Source organism: Fusarium redolens (genome assembly GCF_020744475.1).
Source record: "Fusarium redolens strain MPI-CAGE-AT-0023 chromosome Unknown BKA55scaffold_4, whole genome shotgun sequence".
NCBI classification, from domain to species: Eukaryota; Fungi; Ascomycota; class Sordariomycetes; order Hypocreales; family Nectriaceae; genus Fusarium; species Fusarium redolens.
The window spans coordinates 1,174,113-1,190,938 of NW_025763667.1; the positions used below are offsets into that span (position 1 = coordinate 1,174,113).

Here is a 16,826-nt window from a genome sequence, read left to right on the forward strand (position 1 = left end):
TTTCTGGCAGTTGATTGCGGGCGTGCTGGTGCTGCCCATCATTTCCTACCAGGGGAAACAGGCGTGCCTATCGCGTATTTTTGCTGCTCGGGTTTCAAGCTACCAGATACGCCAGAGCTCCCCGAAGCTTTTCAGGAAACGAAGCGGGAATGAATGAACCAAAGCTCGGACGCTATGGTACCATTTGGCTTGACTTGACTTGACTTGTCTTGGACTTTACCCTAATGAATGACATGGGCTGCAATTGTTGTGTTGTGACTCAGTTCGGGGACCTCGTCTAAATGGCCTGTTGGGGTTTGGGCAAAAAGTCGTGACGAATCTGCAACTCGTGTCTCAATGTCTTGCTTCACGTGAAAGAAAAGGAGAGCAGAGATGCAGGGACATCTATCTTTACTCCACAAGCACGCAGCCGCGGGGATCTTGTCGTGGCTTATGACCCCATCAAGTCAAGTCTCACTTGGGGAGTGAGCTTCAGTACTGATTCAATGAATGACACTCATGGTCTTGCTGTATCTCCATCGTTAAACCCATAGCCAAAGTATATCTTTGCAGATGGAGTTCTCGGAGACTTTGATTCACGTGTGAGCTTTCATCTCGGGAGAAAAAGTGTCCGCTCCATTCTGGTAATGGCAGTGCCAGTGCTAGGCTCTAGCTTGAGCTTTAGACAGGAAGCTAGTGCCAGCAAAAAGTCTCCGCGTAGGCTCTATTCCCAGTATGTACTGGTGCCAGGACCAAGCCAACACACCCCCAAAGCAAAGCCGTGAGCTGTGAGTGAGAAAATGGGATGGATCCCCAGAATGCCGTCCAGTGGCTTGGGGCCTTGGGGAGAGTGAGAACCTTAAACCTACCCTCGTCGACACGACAGGAGACGACATGATGGTACCGAGGAAGTGGTGCAGTGTTTGATGATGGAGCATGTAAGACGATATCTTTGGTGACGATATTTGGAGGTGAAGGACCAAAAAAAGACCCTCGCAGAGAATGGCTCTGTTGAGTATAGACAAATGACAAATACAAAGTCAACATTAGACTGAGCTAGCTTCATTTAATGGACCAATTGATAAAGCGGGAATCCGTTCGCCGACCCTGAGCCGCATAGTCGTGCCGCAAGCCGGCCGTAGGAGGTCTGTAGGTAGAGGTAGACCAGAGAGTCAAACACGCACGGTAATGGAATCAAATGATGAAAGCATGTGGGCTTCAATTGCTCTGATGGTCCTTGTCTCGCCAAATAATCATCGTTGTTTCAATTTCAGCCGTGATTCGTCTCCAATTGATTTCAGAAACATCAGAAATGCCTGGTTGTATGCCTTGTCTGGCGTGCATGGTCCGCTACGGCTTCGCCGAAAACCCGTGCCTTGAGTTAGTTGACGCGCAGGTCAACATGCGCCCGTGATGCATGGTCCCCGATTATCTCGGTCAACTTTGTATCTGATGCCAGCAACAGCTTTTTCGGATTGACGTCAACGAAAACAAAAAGGACCAGCAAAATCTTATTCTGGATAGTTTTGAGTTACCTTAGTCTTCTTTCTATCATTTAGACGCGGATATGTTGAAGAAACACGGATTTTACGGCTTAACATTGAGCTCAAATCCGCAAAGTCCGCGACGAATCAGAATTACTTTTTATGATAGACGCTTTGATAATGTGCTCACATTATGGTCACCGAAGAGAGCTTGTGCTCTTTTTTTGCTTGATACCTTAGTTATGATCGACAGCTACCAAGCAAGCAAGCTTCCATTAACTTTTGCCCTGTGAGGTGAGCTTGGAGCTTAGAGTTTGGCCCACCGTAGCGTAGCAGCGCAGGTAAGGTAGTCCCAGTGATCTGGCTCAGGGCGCAGCGGCCGCCTCGAGCCCCCAAGGATCCTTTGTCGACTTGTCACTCAAAAGGCGGCGGCGGACTTTTCAACAGTCGGACACAATTTGTCAAAAGGGGTGTACCACTGAATAGCACTACCACTACCACTACCGGTACTGAGAAACGTTATGAGGACATCGGGATGAGAGAGGGGGCAGCACCATACATGGTTTGACACTCTCTTCCGGTTGGAGGACACTCATTCAAGCGCCCAACTTGTCATCTCGTAGGGCTGGGTAGATCCTATCCAAGTGATAACAGGGGGCTGTTTTCACCCCCGTGCTCTATAATTGCCATCCATCTGGTTCACTGCTTGATAAGCACACAGACTGTCGGTCTCGCAAAAGATTGGCTGAGAGCCGCCGTTCAGGGGTTATATCAAATACTGAGCCTTATTAGGGAGTGCCGTCTTCAGTTGAATGCAACCCCACGCATCGCCCGTGACGTTGATCAACAAGAGGGTGGTTTCTGACCAAAAAGGCGGGTGATGGATAACGGATAACGGGCGGTGCCACGTACATGCCTACAGCACATGCAACCATTGTCTCAACCACGATCATAACCATGCAGCCTCAGGGGGCAGAAGCATAGCAGCCTGGCAATACTACAGCTTCATTGGATAGATGCTTCTCCTTTTGAAGTTGCAAGGCGAAGCAGATGGGCCCAGAGATTTGGACCATGCATTTCGACGAATATGCCCAGATTGGGAAATAGGACCAAAGTCCCGTCAAGAGGGGACCCTTTGTGCTGCTAGCACATGCATTCATCTGCGCGTGCGTCTAGCGGCAGTTTCAGCCATCATCAACGGTCCAGAGTCAAGACTCTCTGTCTCGAAATATCTCGTGTTATTTGTTGGGCACTGATGATCCAAGGACTATCGTTGGGTTGCAGGGATCCTCAGAATCGGATAATCAGTATCGTTTGAGGAATCAAGTTTCGATGGATTAGATGATATGCTACGTTGGTCCAATGTGAAGAAAGTGTGCAGTGCAGTGCATTGCATGAGGCACAGAGCCCAGGGACATGGCTGAGGTGGTCCCGACTGTGAGGTGTAAGGCTGAGTATCCATGGATCCTTTCCAATGGATGGAGGTTACTTCCGGCAAATTACTGTACAGTAGGCATGTAAGTGCCTGCCCACATACCGAACTGCTGGTGGTGTAACTCTACCAGGCATGAGAGAGGGTCAATTACTGATTTCCTAATCCATCGATCTGATCATGTATTTTATGGAGCATTTAACCACACGTCGTCTATCTAATCATGCATATCCTTGACTCTGTTGCGTTGCGTTGCTAAATCCTAGTGCAATCCTTCTATATGTGATGTCCGTAGGACAAGAGATATCCGTAGGCGGGGGAATAAACATAAAAATTCAAGACATACCACACGGGAATAGAGCAAAGACCTATCCCTGGTCAGTGCCACTAACATTAGGACAACAGCGTGGATCACTAAATCGACTGATTTCCCACCTTGTGGGGGAACGAGCCTGAATTGGCGATTGGCTAGCTAAGTTAGATAGAATTCGCACGGGAAATGATAGACGGATCGGGGTATGGGGACGTGTCAGAAAGTCAGAAAGTCAGAATCTAGACATTCTGACAGACGACCTGGCCTAACGTTATGCTGCACTGAAGGATGTGTTTGAAAGTGCTACGCAAACACAACTCATTAACATACAGGGGTTCAAGGGAAAACATATCCGACTAAGGTGGTGATATCTTCTGCTGTGGCAGGGCGTGTAATAATCCCACGGTGAAGAGGCGATGAGGATATTTTTGACATAGATCATTGCTCGAAACTTGCAGGCACGTTGACAGCTAAGCTATGTGAGGCAGTTAGAATCCCCAGCCATCCATGTGTGTATGTGAGTTGATAGCCGGAACGGCATCCCGTATGTGAGTTGTGAGGTGGTTACATGAGAGGATGAGTTGAGTTGTGTCGAGGCCAAACGGATTTACTGATGAAGGCATGAGAATCACGAAAAGAGGAGGTGGCAAATTCACTTGCATCAGCACTCACGGATATCATCTTGCCTGCCTGTCGTGAGTCGGGGCATATCCGAGCTCGACCGTTGAAGCTATCTTGATTTTATCCTGAAGCTAGATGCGGCACAGCAACAAACTAGAACCCATGAACCCGCCTTCTACAAACGGCATTCGGGGATCCCTTCAACGGTCGAGACGCCATCGTCTCGGAAATTTACTCGTTTCTGTTCTGATTCTCAATCAACTGTCTAGGAGCAAGGGCCGTTATTGCGTGCGTGTGTGCCTCAAAAGCTCGAGCCATGATATCCTTAGCCCGCGGCGCTGCCATCACAGTCCCCGCCCACTCAGGCTTCGAAAAAAGAGCAGTTGAAACGTTGCGACAGCCTAAGGAAATTTGAGTGCGGCTGACGATCCAATCAAGTGGCCCGGTCGTCCCTCTTGTTCGTGCGACGGTTCAACTGACAACGCCCAAAAGTTTATCGCGCTTGACAGCTGGCAATGTATCCAATCACAACTATGTGGGCGCGAGCAGTAAGGACAAGGGTCTTTGAATAAGTCTACGCCGCACTTTTGCGACAGCAATGCCCTCTGCTAAATCACTCTCGCGCTTGTTTCGTGAGTCTACGACTCGACTCGACTTGATGCAAGGATTCACATCCCGACTCTATCTCGGACTCTCCCTTAGCAGGTAGTCCGATGTGTTTTTCACGGCTCCTTCCATGAAACCCACTCTCTGCCACTCTGTCTGTTCGCTCATTTCGGGGTACGATTAACCATAACCAAAGGTTACCGATATCCGTAGTATGTCGTACCAACGGGCGCAACCCAGCGTTGAGCATTGTTGAAGTTTTCTGACATTTTCTGACGACGGACTCGACAATGCTGCACTTTAAGTCAATTCTACCGCACGGGTAATAGTAAAAAGGGCTCATGTTGAGTCTGGCCCTGGGCACCACCTACGTACGTATCCAAATGCTTAGTTATGGCACATTCCGCGGAGCCGGAACCTTCCATACACGGAGCCGGTGATTTCCTTTTACGGTCTCTACACGGAGAAAGTGAGTTAGCTCTCATCTATATCCGTGATGGAACCCTGAGAGCAAATGACGAGAGGCTTCACGTCAACGCAGCCCTTTCATCGTGAGGATTTTAAGACCAGAAAAGTGCTTAGAATAGCGCTATAGCTACAGGCAGGCTATTCAACCAGACCGCTTGTTCATGCGTCGTGGATACGTTGGATTTCTAGTGTATTAGAAATATCTTCAAAGGAGGAGACAAGTCCGTGTAAGTGAGCGGCACAATTTCGCCGCAGATAACTCCAACTCTCTGCGGGGGTTTTCCGAAGAAGGTTGATCGACAATGCTTTTTGTGTCACCCGCTCAACTGGGAACGGGCGCGATTAGAAAATCATGATCAAGAAGATAAGCGCCAAATCACCAACAGTTGAAGCGGATGTGATATTGTCATCGAGCATATGGCGCCTCTGATAGCCCATAAGATGCCATGTGTCGGTTGTGTGTTGTGCTGCCATGGATGCATCGTCGTAACCTCAGGGCGCAAGTCTCGAAGGATTCTGGCAAAGCAGGGTAATTTGCCCCGTAGCTCCAACACGGGTACACAAGCCGAAAGCCTGCCTCGCTACGACTTGTCCTGTGCACTGGGCAAAAAAACAAGGTTCAGGGACAAGTTGCACATCATTACAGGCAAAATGGCTCAAACGAGGTTAGTCTGGCCTCGGCAGCAGTAGCATCTTCTCTACAGGACCATTAACGAAAGTCAATCTGTGCTAATGGGTCGTCAACGACGTAGGCGAAGCAATTGATGGGACGTCGATCCTCAGGTGGCCCCCAAAGGAATTTCCAAATAAACAAGTCATTCCATGGCGTAGGTACTGTATTTCACCCCCTCTTGCCTTTGGCCAGGCTTGTCTCTCCAAAATTGAGTCAAATGCTGCGACGCGTTGCCACTCAACGGTCGCGGGGCAGGGGTCGGCCGCCTGTGGGAAGCGTTTCTGGGTAGCGTCTTGGTGCGGCCGCGCTTAATCTTTAACAGCCGGAAGCTTGATCGTGAGGACAGCCGACCCCTGCCCACCTTTATTTTGTTGTAGGGTATTTTCTAAACTCTAGGTACAGAGAATTGAATCTAATATAGCCTCCTTTGACAAATAATAGGGCTTTGGGACGATTATCTCCAAGGCTGCAAGTAAGATAATATGACGAAGATGGACGAAGGTTGTTGCGAGTAAAGCCAAGGCTCAAAATTGCTGGTTACGTGTTTCCATTACTGCGAGAGGTGTATCATGTTGGTCCCTGAACTTGTTGGCTCTGCTATAGACAAGAGGGTCTGCCGTAAATCTGTCATATTTCGACCACGCTCAATACAACATAGACGATTTATTCAATATGATTCCAATTGTAGTTAACGCCAATACCTGTCATGTTTTATCGATATAGCCCAGCCCAGACAATTGCAACTGTAACTGCAACTCTAACTCATAGTAATATTCCGGTGATTATTCACAGGGATTTATCGTCCTGTAGCCATGTGGTTGGGTGTGTCGGTTGTCGGGGAACTACTTGACCTGGGTCTTCAAGACTACAACGGTAGGGATAGGCGCGCAACTGGGGAAGATGGCACGATGTTGATGTCGCTTGTCGACTTGTGCATCAGAGACCGGTAAGGCAGGGCTGGCAGGGGACAGTAGAGTTGAGAAGATCTCCAGAGCAAAAGCGGCATTCTCTTAGGACCTCGACAGATCTAAACCGAAATAGTACGAATAGTCGACAGTGACTCTATCTATATACGTACATTGCTGCTAGTGGTCTCTTGTGGCAGGGCTTGGACATTATTCTGAGGAATAAGAACTAATCGTGTCGTCACACAGCCCTACGACGGGCGCTGCCAGAATGAACGACGTGATCGGCCCGGCCGAAAGGTCTTCTTACCCGGGAAAACGGTCCTTGGAGCGACTGAAAGACCAGACGGACTCACACTCAAAAGTCAGACTCAGACTTGTGTGAGAGAGCCTGGGATTGTGGGACTTTAATTGGTCCCAGGGCTGAGTTGGATCAAAAGCTAATCATTTCGGGGTCTCTTTTCTTCTATTATGGGGGCTCGGGTCGACCTATTTGTGATTGGCCAGCCTCTATTGATGTGTTCCCAGGGTTGGGTTGTATTGGAGACTGTCTCCAGCGGTTTTAAGAGGAACCCTTTTTCTGGGACAGGGAATTCAAATGGCAGACAAGAGGCTCAGTCAAAACGGTGGATAAGGTAGCCCCAGGACATGGGACTGGACGTGAGCGAACTTGCCCTGGGACTGGGACTGACCTGGGGGGCCTGGCTGCTGGGATGGGATGGGAAGCTAACTAGGGGAAGCAGGGCGATGCTACGCCGCGCTAGAGACGGAGACGGCAATCGACTCGATAGACTAAATGTGGGCAAATTTAGCCCAGATTTCCATCGAGTCTGCCTTGAAGCTTCTTTGCTGGTCCATGGCTTGATCTCGGAGACCTGGTTGGCTTGCTCGTTTAGTGTCCACTACAGGGAGTGCAGTGCCAGCTTGCAAAGGAACCTCTCTGTCTCGTCTCCTCTATCAGTTGTTGGCTTTCCAAACGGTTAGAATGGCATCTGCTCTGTTAATAGCGCCAGCCTCTGATGGCTTTTCTGTTCTATTTTGCTCCCGCCCTTCTGGTGACTTGGCTGCGCCTAGTCGTTCATCGTCTCGTTGTCTCTCCACCGTTGATGCTACGTGACGAACGGTTCATCAGTACTGATAAAATCCAATACGCACCCATTCCAAACCAAGCCGTATCTGGTATACGATACGTTACTGCTTCATGGCACGGCGCAGTGTAGTATAGCATGGCATGGCATAGCATAGCATGAGGAGACATAGCAGATGCTCGATCCCGTCTCATGCCCTCCTTGAGCCCCGATCTGTAACTCAGTGAATCCCGCTCTTTTGAAGAGACACCGTTATGTGGGAGGGCAGCACTCCCCTCCTTGTTGCACAGCGAGGTTGTTGCGCATATAGGCATACATCCAGATATTTGGATTCATCATTCATCATTCATCATTCATCATTCATCATGGTGAATTTGGCCAGCCATAGCATCATGATAGCAAATCCGCTCACAAATGGATAATGAATTTGTCAGTATCCTGGTAATTTGCTCTATTCGTCCGAAGGGAGTCGGAATCGGACATGGCCAGCGGAGTTTATTATAAATCCTTGGGGAAGGTTAATGATCGCCCGTCGACAGCACGGGCCGTACTGTACCAAATGAGACAGTTTCAAGTGTATTAGTGAAGGGCTCGTAGTGGCCAACAGTCAGTGCATCTCTCATTTTGCCATAATAAAATCAATTATTTCAAATTGAAGCAATTCGTAACTGTCTCGCTTTTCGCCATTAACAGTCGCGATGTCAAATTACGACCCAGGACTCGAGAATGAGTGAACGAAATGCTTGGCACAAGGATCGTAGCGAAAGGATTTCGATGCCCCGTAGCATCGCAAATGGTCCAGTGAAAGAAGAACGAGTGCGAGCACCAGTGGGGACAGGATTGAATGGAAGGTTGAAAAGGCGGAGGTACGTACCATGAGCTACCCTGGCCTTGTCTGCAGAATGCATTGGATTGGGGCTCAGAGGATGATGAGCACCAGCCCTGTGAGGCCAGCGCCAGGCCCCAAGAAGAGAAGACACCAAACAGACAGAGACAGAGACACAGTGACCGAGAGACAGAGGCGAAAGAGCCCCCGCAAGCAACTAAAAAACACCCCTCTCCTTGGGTTGGTGTCAGGCCCAGGGACCTTTTTCTGGTTGTGTGTGGCCGTGCCGTCTTGGGTGCTGGGTACTAACTAGGGGGAGAGGTGTGGGATGTGGAAAGTGGAGGAGCGGAGCCATGGATGTCTGTGTGTGATGGTGATGGTGATGGAGGGGGTAGGGAAAGAGGCGTGTATTCAACTCTACACTGCAGATTGATCAAAGGAAGACAGAGCAGAGCGCAGCACAGCGCAGGGCAAGGCAATGTCCAGCGCTGGATACCCCCTCATGGGTACAGTAGGTACCCGTAAGGCAAGGTAGGCGCACACCTCACACGCCCCTGCCCTTGTAGGGTCCCTTCCATTTACTCGTCACTCACTCACGTCCTGGGTCTTTCCGTTATGCCATGCCTGCTCCGCGCAGCTTTGGGGACATTTATTTAATATACAGCCTCTTCCCCCTCACCAACCGTCTTGCTCTCCATCTATCTCCAAGTTCATCAACAGGTTCAGCTTCAAGTAGCTTCAGATCTTCTTGATCTTTATCATCTTGCACTCTTATATACTTATATACCCACTACCACCACACTCACCTCAAGCAACTCACCACCTCGCCTTAGCTATCATAGCCTGTCAGTTCGTTTGGATATCAAGACAGACACAAGAGGACAGACAGATACAGGAAACAATTGAGAAGAAATCAACTCGTCCAATCTTGTTTTGGGCCATCTAGAGCTTCGTCGTTACAAAATCGACGATTACAATTCTCAGCTTCAAACAACCCCCCACTCACACATATAACAATTTCACAATGTCCATGTTTATGACACAACCCGCCTACGCCTACGCGGCAGCTCCTCCGCCTCCCAGACAATACTCGGGAACAAGCAGTGCTTTCAGTGCTTCTGCGAACCCCGATGAGGACTGGACCAAGATCTCTGACCTTGCTGAGCGCCGAAGAATACAGAACCGCATTGCTCAGCGTAACTACCGTATGTTGAATCTGCTTGACTCTAGACTCGCTCTAGAGCCTTATAAGCTGTTTTCGCAGAACTAACAGTTTCTTTCAGGCAAGAAGCTTAAGCGCCGTCTCGAAGACCTCGAGCGCCGTGCTGGTTCTTCTGACGATGCCGAGTCCGACAAGCAGCCACAGAAGCCTACCAAGTCGAAGCGATCCCCCTCCGCACCCAAGTCTCAAAAATCGCAATCCGGAGCTCCCAGCAAGCCTGTTGTCTCACAGGGCCAGTTCACTCCTCCCATGGAGCCTACTGACGAGCTATTCTTCCCCGGCACCTACGATGACCGAGCTCGTTCAGACAGCCCTCCTCAGTTCACATACTCAACATACCCTGCTCCCGATGAGATCCTCCTCGCACCCTACGGTTCCGCTCAGTCATACCCAGCCATCACAACCGCTGATGCCTACCCCAACTACATGACGGCGTCTACAGTGCCCATGACACTTCCTTCCATGACGCACTTTAGCGATGCCATCAAGCGGGAGACGTACCCTAGTGACGACGGACTCACTCCTTACATGACCTACGGTTACATGCCTCCCATGGACTTCAACTCTGGTAGCGCATACGAACAGTCCAACCCTCATGTGAGTCACGCCAGTCAAACGCCCCGTGGGGTTGTACGAGATCCACGTTGCTGATGGGGTTCGCAGACTCCTCCGCTGTCGCATTCTTTCGACCACTCTGCCAACTGCTCAGAGGCTGGGTTCGACTACCCTAATACGCCTCTGTCAATGCCTGGTTCGCCTGACCTGATCCAGCACCAATAGAGCAGCTGGCATGAACGCGAGAAAGAAATATAGCGATATTTGAGATTTTGGGTTAGGCGTTGGAAATGAGCCCTACGAGGCATAGCATGGCGGGTTTTGATATTTTGGACACTTTCACACTCCACACTTTTCACTTCTTTTGGTACCGGCAAAGGTATCCATGTCACAGACGAGAGGATGTTTGCTCGTCTGCATTCGTTTTATGTACACAGGGTCGAAGCGCTCGACCATGTGGTTTCTGTAACGGCTGCAAGATGCACGGACGAATTGCTTATTTGGAACGGCGAAGGAAAAGAAGACAAGTGAGGCGTTTTAGGAATGCATACGGCATACGCTTGTATGCATCCGAATGTATATTGGAGACATTGAACTGGATTGGACTGGTAAAGGTTGAAAGCAGGCAAGGAGGCAAACAAACAACAAAGATGGCGGCTGCGGGGTCGAGAGACCTTGCTTTGGCCACTTACACTCTTGTTAGTGTTGGTTGAGTAGATATCTTGAGCTATGGAGACAAATTAGATGATGAAATGTGCACGACGCATTGTACTTGACTGCATTGAACTGAACTGTACGAATCATGAGCTGGCTGGGTTTCATAATGATTGTGATGTGATGAGGTGGCCCAGGGATTTAGGACTGATGAGTGAGTCTAGATAACGAGGCTGGCTGAACTAGAACGCAGATGGCATGGTATGATAGAGCTTGACCTCCCTTGTGAAGATCTTGTGAAGATCAAGGGACATGCAGGTTGGTAGCTCAATTACTGTTTTTGTTTCATCGTATACCTCGTTTATTATCTACTTGCGTAGACAGACGGAGCTGAATAGATAGAGCCTCGGGTATTGTGCCATAGTCTGTCGATGGCTTGAGAGGGTGGCTTCAGCTCCACGTTCCATGTGCATGTGCAGCCAAATACAGTTGAGCTAAGCTCCTGAGGCGGAATCCAGAACTTGCGCCTCAGAACCTCGTTTAATGTCTTTGTCTGTTGGGTATCATTTACCGTATTGCATTGCGTGTTATGTCCCCTCGCTCTTTTTTTCCTATGATACGGAGACTTTTATGCGCTATGTGACCGGTATGTGAGCTGTTCCTCGCTCGGCGGTTACCACTAACAGACCGGAGTGCCAGGGTGTGGATGTGATGAAGGGATTGGCTTTTTGGGATTGGGATTGGGATTTGGGAGACCTTTTTTGAGTCCGAGTCCGAGTCCTACCTCCACGTGCCAAGGAGGGTTGCATGGGCAAATCCGGGCGTCTTGTTGTGTTACAAGTTGGCATCATATCCGTCATGTTATTGGGTGTCGCTCTGTGTGTGCATGGCCTGGCCTCTTCGGTGCCGACGTACGTGGTCTTGCCGGCTCCTACGGCTACGGATAACAAAGAGGAATCAGGCTCGGGTCAAGATTGACGCCAGGTCTTGGAGTCTGTTCTGGGAGGATTTGGACCCTCGTCTGCTCTAGTGGCGAATGATGCTGTTACCGGGAGTGGCGGATGATTAGTACGAGAGGAGAGATAATAAAAGAGAGGGGGATTGAAAAGGGAAAAAGACACGGAGAAGGGTGTGAGTCTGCGTGTAAAAGCATGGCATGGATGGTTTGAGTAGACGGATGTAGGTAGGCTGTGAACAAGTGTTGGAATATGCATTCAATTACCAACCTTGCCGTTGCAGATCAAATAATGGCCCCCAATTTTATTGCAGACAAATCACCAGAAAAGGCAGAACATGAAAAGCAAGTTTCGATACCAAATAGCTAAATAACAAGGCAAAGAGTCTGGTCCTTTTGTCTGCAGTACAGTCCATCAGTAGCGTGGATATCTCGACACTGGGATGAATTGACTTTACAGCTCAAGACCAAAGACAAGTCTGGACTCGATCTGCCGCTATTCGATTCCGGGCTAGACATGATCTAACTAACAACCAAAGACTGTCAACAGCGCCTGGACCAACACATGATGATACTGTCGTTATCCGTAGTTACCTTGGTGATCTAACGTTATGCTTCTGAGGTGTGAACTTTGTTTCTATCTACCACGGCCGTTATGTCTGTGCGGACGGGACGAGAGAGGTTGGTCAAAGGCTATCAACAGCCATCTTTGACATTTGGTGTTTTATGACGTATCTCAAATTTGAGTGACTGAAGTACTCCGTATGTGAAATGATAATAATTTGAACTTCAAAAGTACTCAAGTAATTAATTGAAACATCATGTCTGAGAAGCAGTTGCCTTTACAAGGATATTGAAGCTTAACTGACTGCTGTACGTAATCATCTCAACTGCCGACTTGGCGTGGTACTACGAGCAGACTCAATTATGTCATCCATTTAAGCATCCGTTCATGTCAAAACATCAGGCATCTCAATTCACTCATTTCACTTCACTTCCTTCAATTGACAGTTGAAAACAAAGTAAAATGTCAAACAGTCTACAATACATCTTCGGTGGCCCCAAGTACGTGTCAATATCGTCACAACAGCAACCTAAACTAACATGTTCAAGGGCATGGGACAGTGGTCTCTGGACCGCCTCAGATGATCGCGTCCGTGGCGGCTCTAGCATCTCACACCTCTACACTAACCCCGCGCAGGCCAAGTTCTACGGCCATCTTGACACCAAGACTCTCGGAGGCGCTGGTTTTGCTTCGCAGCGCACAATCGGCGACCTGGCCCTCGATCTCTCCTGCACAGAGGGTATAAAGCTCTCCCTTGGCTGGGACAGCTCGGACCAGACTTTCACGCTCAACGTCAAGGACACCATCCCTGGAAAGAGGGAGGATGGAAGAGATGAGGCTGGTGTGAGCTGGGAGGTGGACTTTAAGGCGCCCGAGAATGGGGGAGAGATTTTCATGAAGTGGGATGAGTTCAAGGCGACGTATCGTGGCAGGGAAGTTGAGGATCCTGAGCCGTTGAAGCTGAATGATATCAAGAGGATATCTCTCATGGCACGAAGGCAAGTCTCTTGTGTGTGATTCGAAGGGGATTGGTCGCTAACGTTGAATAGCTTCTTTGATAAGCAGGATGGAGATTTCAAGTTGTATGTCAACTGGATCGCTGCTGTCAAGAAGAATAACGATGACAGCGACGATGACGGTGATCTTAAGAAGCATGCTCTTGAGCAGCGATCTAACCCTCGTCCTGCATGGAAGGCTCTGTTCTGCGGTCTTTTGTAATCGTACTTGATACCTTCATCTTTAGTCACTCACCATAATCGGGTTTTAAATACACAAAAGCATTGCATCAGGATCAGCGCTCCCTTTATCCCGATGCCTTATTGATCGCCCTTATCGGGATTCGTGATTTCTTCTACTTGTCTCATTCTGTAATCCGACTCGATCAACTGCAAACGTAAGCATCTGATTGGTATTGTAATGGAAATTCTTTAGACTAACTGTGAAGCAAACCCAAGAGTACTGTGAAGGCCTATGACCACAAGTAATGGCATCTCATGGGCTACGACCTCTTAGTATTACTGGTATTATAGATATCTTCTTTTAGCCTGATGATCATGACTCTACTGTGCCGGTTTGAACCACAGAGTTTGAGGAGAGATCATACTACGAATATAGGGGCCAGAATGCCCTGATAACGGCTTGCTTCGATTACTTGTGCTCAGGAGTATCCCAAACATCACCAATAACAACTTTGAACACATCTTTTTATAAAACTGCAATTCTTACAATATACACCCCTAAACCTGACGAACACCGTGTCTCTGATGCACCATCCAACGCCAAAACACCACCAAACCAGGCATGTCAAACACTTCCATATGCCTCCACCCAAGTCTATCCAGCGCCTCCCCAGCCTGCAGTCGGCTGGCTATCCTTATACCTGTTACATGAACCCCCCTTAGTAACCACCCATAGATCTTCCTTCCTATAGTTAGACCGAGCCCGTTTCAAAAGTGTCGTTCCTATCCGTCTCAAGCTCGGTCGTTGAGCGGCCAAGATGCTAGACGGAAAAGGTATGTAAGAAGAACGATGCGCCATGCCTTACTGATCTGCAGCAGATCGATAGAAGCCTCTTTACCCAGTTCCGAGGTATGTGAAACAGAATGCAAGTCCCATAACCGTCAGCGGCGTTGGAAAGAGAAGTCGGCCCAGTGGCTCTGCTGGAGCTTTGGACTCCTCTCGGCGCTTCGAGCCGGAGGGGTTGCGGGTATCAACGATGCAATATGCTTTTGATCCCTTCGCTTTTCCCAGAATATCATAAAAATAAAAATTGCCCATCCTTCATGAATCGCCGTATCAATGCACAAGGGGTATGTATTGTCACAACGGGGAGGCCGAGGCCTTCCCGATATTAATCTCTCCGCTCTTACATGCTGGACACACCGCCAGAGTTAGGATCCGCGACGTTGTCCGATAGGTTAATAAGCAGCTGGGCAAGGCATCTCTTAGTCGCTGCGTCATCGCGGAGCACGGAGGAGAAGGTAGCATCGCGGAGTGGCTCAGGGAGGCACTGTCGCAGAGCCTCACGAGCGCGAGCGTTGTCACTTAAGCTATATGATTATTGATTAGGGCATGAACAACAGGCTAGACACGCGTTTGACTCACCGAAGGAAGCACCTGACGACGTGCTTGAGGAGGCGAGCGGTTTGTGACTCGACAAGTTGAGCAACCATGTTGCTAAGGACCGTACCAACTGCATAGAACCGCTCGTATGTAGCGCATATGTAGTTGAGACCATTGTCGTCCAAAAGGATCTTCTGAACGATGAAGATGGCTACGGTCTTGCTAAGTTCCGAACCCGTCTCCATGATGCGCAAGCAGAGAGGAATGATCTCTGTGGTCAAAAGAAAGTTGATGACTTCAGATGAATCATTCTTGACAAGCGCACCGATGACACCCAGGCTCGTGAGCCGGAGGTACTCGAAAGGCCGAGATTTGGAAGTGGTGTTAAGAAAAGGGTAGAGGAACAGAGGAATATGTGCTATATATTGTGAGCCATGTGGAACCTCTTTATGAGACAAGATATACGCACCATTGAGAAACAGGGTCCTTGTGTCGTTGTGAGAAGCAACGCACTGGAGGAGGGCAAGTGCATTACACACTCTGTTTGAGGCAGCTGCAGTGAGCTGGGATGGGTTAAGAAGAGTATAAACTGAGATGATCTCTTGGAGGAGAGAGGTCATGACACCTGAGAGACATGTTAGCTGGCTTCTTCCAGCTATACGCTTGGTAGCCCAAGACAACACGGTTTGGGCACGTACCGAATGAATGCCACAATATGAGAGCCAACTCGGGGACCTGCTCGCGCTTTTTACTAAGTTCCAACAAAGCAGCCTCCCGAGTGTTCTCGTTGAGAAGATCGGCTATAAAGGCCATGGTACGCCGGTTGTCCTCCGAGACATTGCTGTGATCGGCATCCTGACCGTGGCCGGGGAGCTGACCCGCGCCAGCAAGACGGTTAAAGTGCTGCTGCTGCTGCTGCTGCTGAACGGCGGCTGCGGCTGCAGCGGCCACTTGCTGTTGCTGTTGCTGGGTATGGGCATGATGCGCGCCAGGCTGCTGGTGCATCCAAGCCGAGTCTCCTCCCTGAGGGTTGAATTGGTGGTGTCCGTAGACGTGCGCCGCTGGCATCATGTTGGGTGTATCTTTTCTTGTTCGAGGGGGTTCGGAACGGAGGTTATGGCTTTATGACGTGCAAGTCCGGCAGTACTCTTCTTCGTCTTCGATGTAATCTTGGCTGAAGTGTCGGTCGATCGTTCGGCGCAGCGAGTTTGAATTCCGGTTGATGAATCGAGGGCGCAAATGCGGAGGTACACGAAACACTTCAATGGGTGAAGGGGGAATAATCGGTGAGGAAAGTAAAAATTTGTCGGAGAAAGGACTGTATAATATCTGCTAACGTTTCTTTACGGCTAGATTCCAATCGAGAGGGAGTTTGTCGTATAGTCGGGTGATAAAGCACAGTAAGTAAGTGGGAGGATCAAACCCAAGCAAGCAAGGTGAGATCGTTTGGCGGGTTGGTTTGTGCTGGTGCTCGCAGGTGCTACTGGGGCAAAGAGCGATTCGGCTTCTGGTGATGGGATTGGTCAGCCTGCTTCTCATTATGGAGCTCAGGCTGTGGTAGGTCAAACCGGCTGTGGCATCGGGACTTGGCGCTTGGACCACAAACAGGTATCCCCGTACGGAACAATGGCGCAAAAGTCTACATGGCCATGCAAGTGCGGGGAGGTAACTCAGCCATGCCAACCTATCACTAATAAACAGTCATTGTCAGCCTTGTCCTACCAAGCCTTGTCACAGCTCGATCTGTGGCCCAAAGACTCGAGGTTTTCTGAGTAACAATCATATTTTTTAGTGTCAGTGTCAAAGAAAGCATAGTTTGGTCGAAGAGGCTCAGTCATGATCAGCATCAAATCTCCAATTACATTCATTTTCTCCTAGCTCTTCTCAAGTACCTCCTCTCTCTCCCTCTCTGTAAGTG

The 16,826-nt window shown here is 49.3% G+C and overlaps 4 protein-coding genes across 4 annotated transcripts; 3 read left to right on the forward strand and 1 right to left on the reverse strand.

Annotated features, from left to right (window-relative positions):
* Window positions 1-7,129: 7,129 nt before the first annotated feature.
* On the forward strand, window positions 7,130-7,465 carry BKA55DRAFT_536074 (uncharacterized protein; the record flags this gene model as incomplete). The annotated part of the gene is made up of 1 exon (XM_046189777.1): window positions 7,130-7,465. One exon carries the CDS (start codon window positions 7,130-7,132, stop codon window positions 7,463-7,465), a length of 336 nt encoding a protein of 111 aa, XP_046052944.1.
* Window positions 7,466-9,419: 1,954 nt separating this feature from the next.
* BKA55DRAFT_722226 (uncharacterized protein) lies at window positions 9,420-10,883 on the forward strand (the record flags this gene model as incomplete). The annotated part of the gene is made up of 3 exons (XM_046201029.1): window positions 9,420-9,600; window positions 9,679-10,214; window positions 10,281-10,883. The coding sequence occupies 3 exons, from the start codon at window positions 9,420-9,422 to the stop codon at window positions 10,395-10,397; spliced, it is 834 nt and encodes a 277-aa protein (XP_046052945.1). The 3' UTR covers window positions 10,398-10,883.
* Window positions 10,884-12,577: 1,694 nt separating this feature from the next.
* Window positions 12,578-13,662, forward strand: BKA55DRAFT_560304 (complex I intermediate-associated protein 30-domain-containing protein). The gene is made up of 3 exons (XM_046192080.1): window positions 12,578-12,846; window positions 12,895-13,344; window positions 13,396-13,662. The coding sequence occupies exons 1-3, from the start codon at window positions 12,809-12,811 to the stop codon at window positions 13,562-13,564; spliced, it is 657 nt and encodes a 218-aa protein (XP_046052946.1). The 5' UTR covers window positions 12,578-12,808; the 3' UTR covers window positions 13,565-13,662.
* Window positions 13,663-14,711: 1,049 nt separating this feature from the next.
* On the reverse strand, window positions 14,712-16,395 carry BKA55DRAFT_637487 (cell differentiation family, Rcd1-like-domain-containing protein; the record flags this gene model as incomplete). The annotated part of the gene is made up of 3 exons (XM_046197058.1): window positions 15,607-16,395; window positions 14,951-15,533; window positions 14,712-14,895 (listed from the first exon to the last, which is right to left on the reverse strand). The coding sequence occupies exons 1-3, from the start codon at window positions 15,977-15,979 to the stop codon at window positions 14,712-14,714; spliced, it is 1,140 nt and encodes a 379-aa protein (XP_046052947.1). The 5' UTR covers window positions 15,980-16,395.
* Window positions 16,396-16,826: the final 431 nt, after the last annotated feature.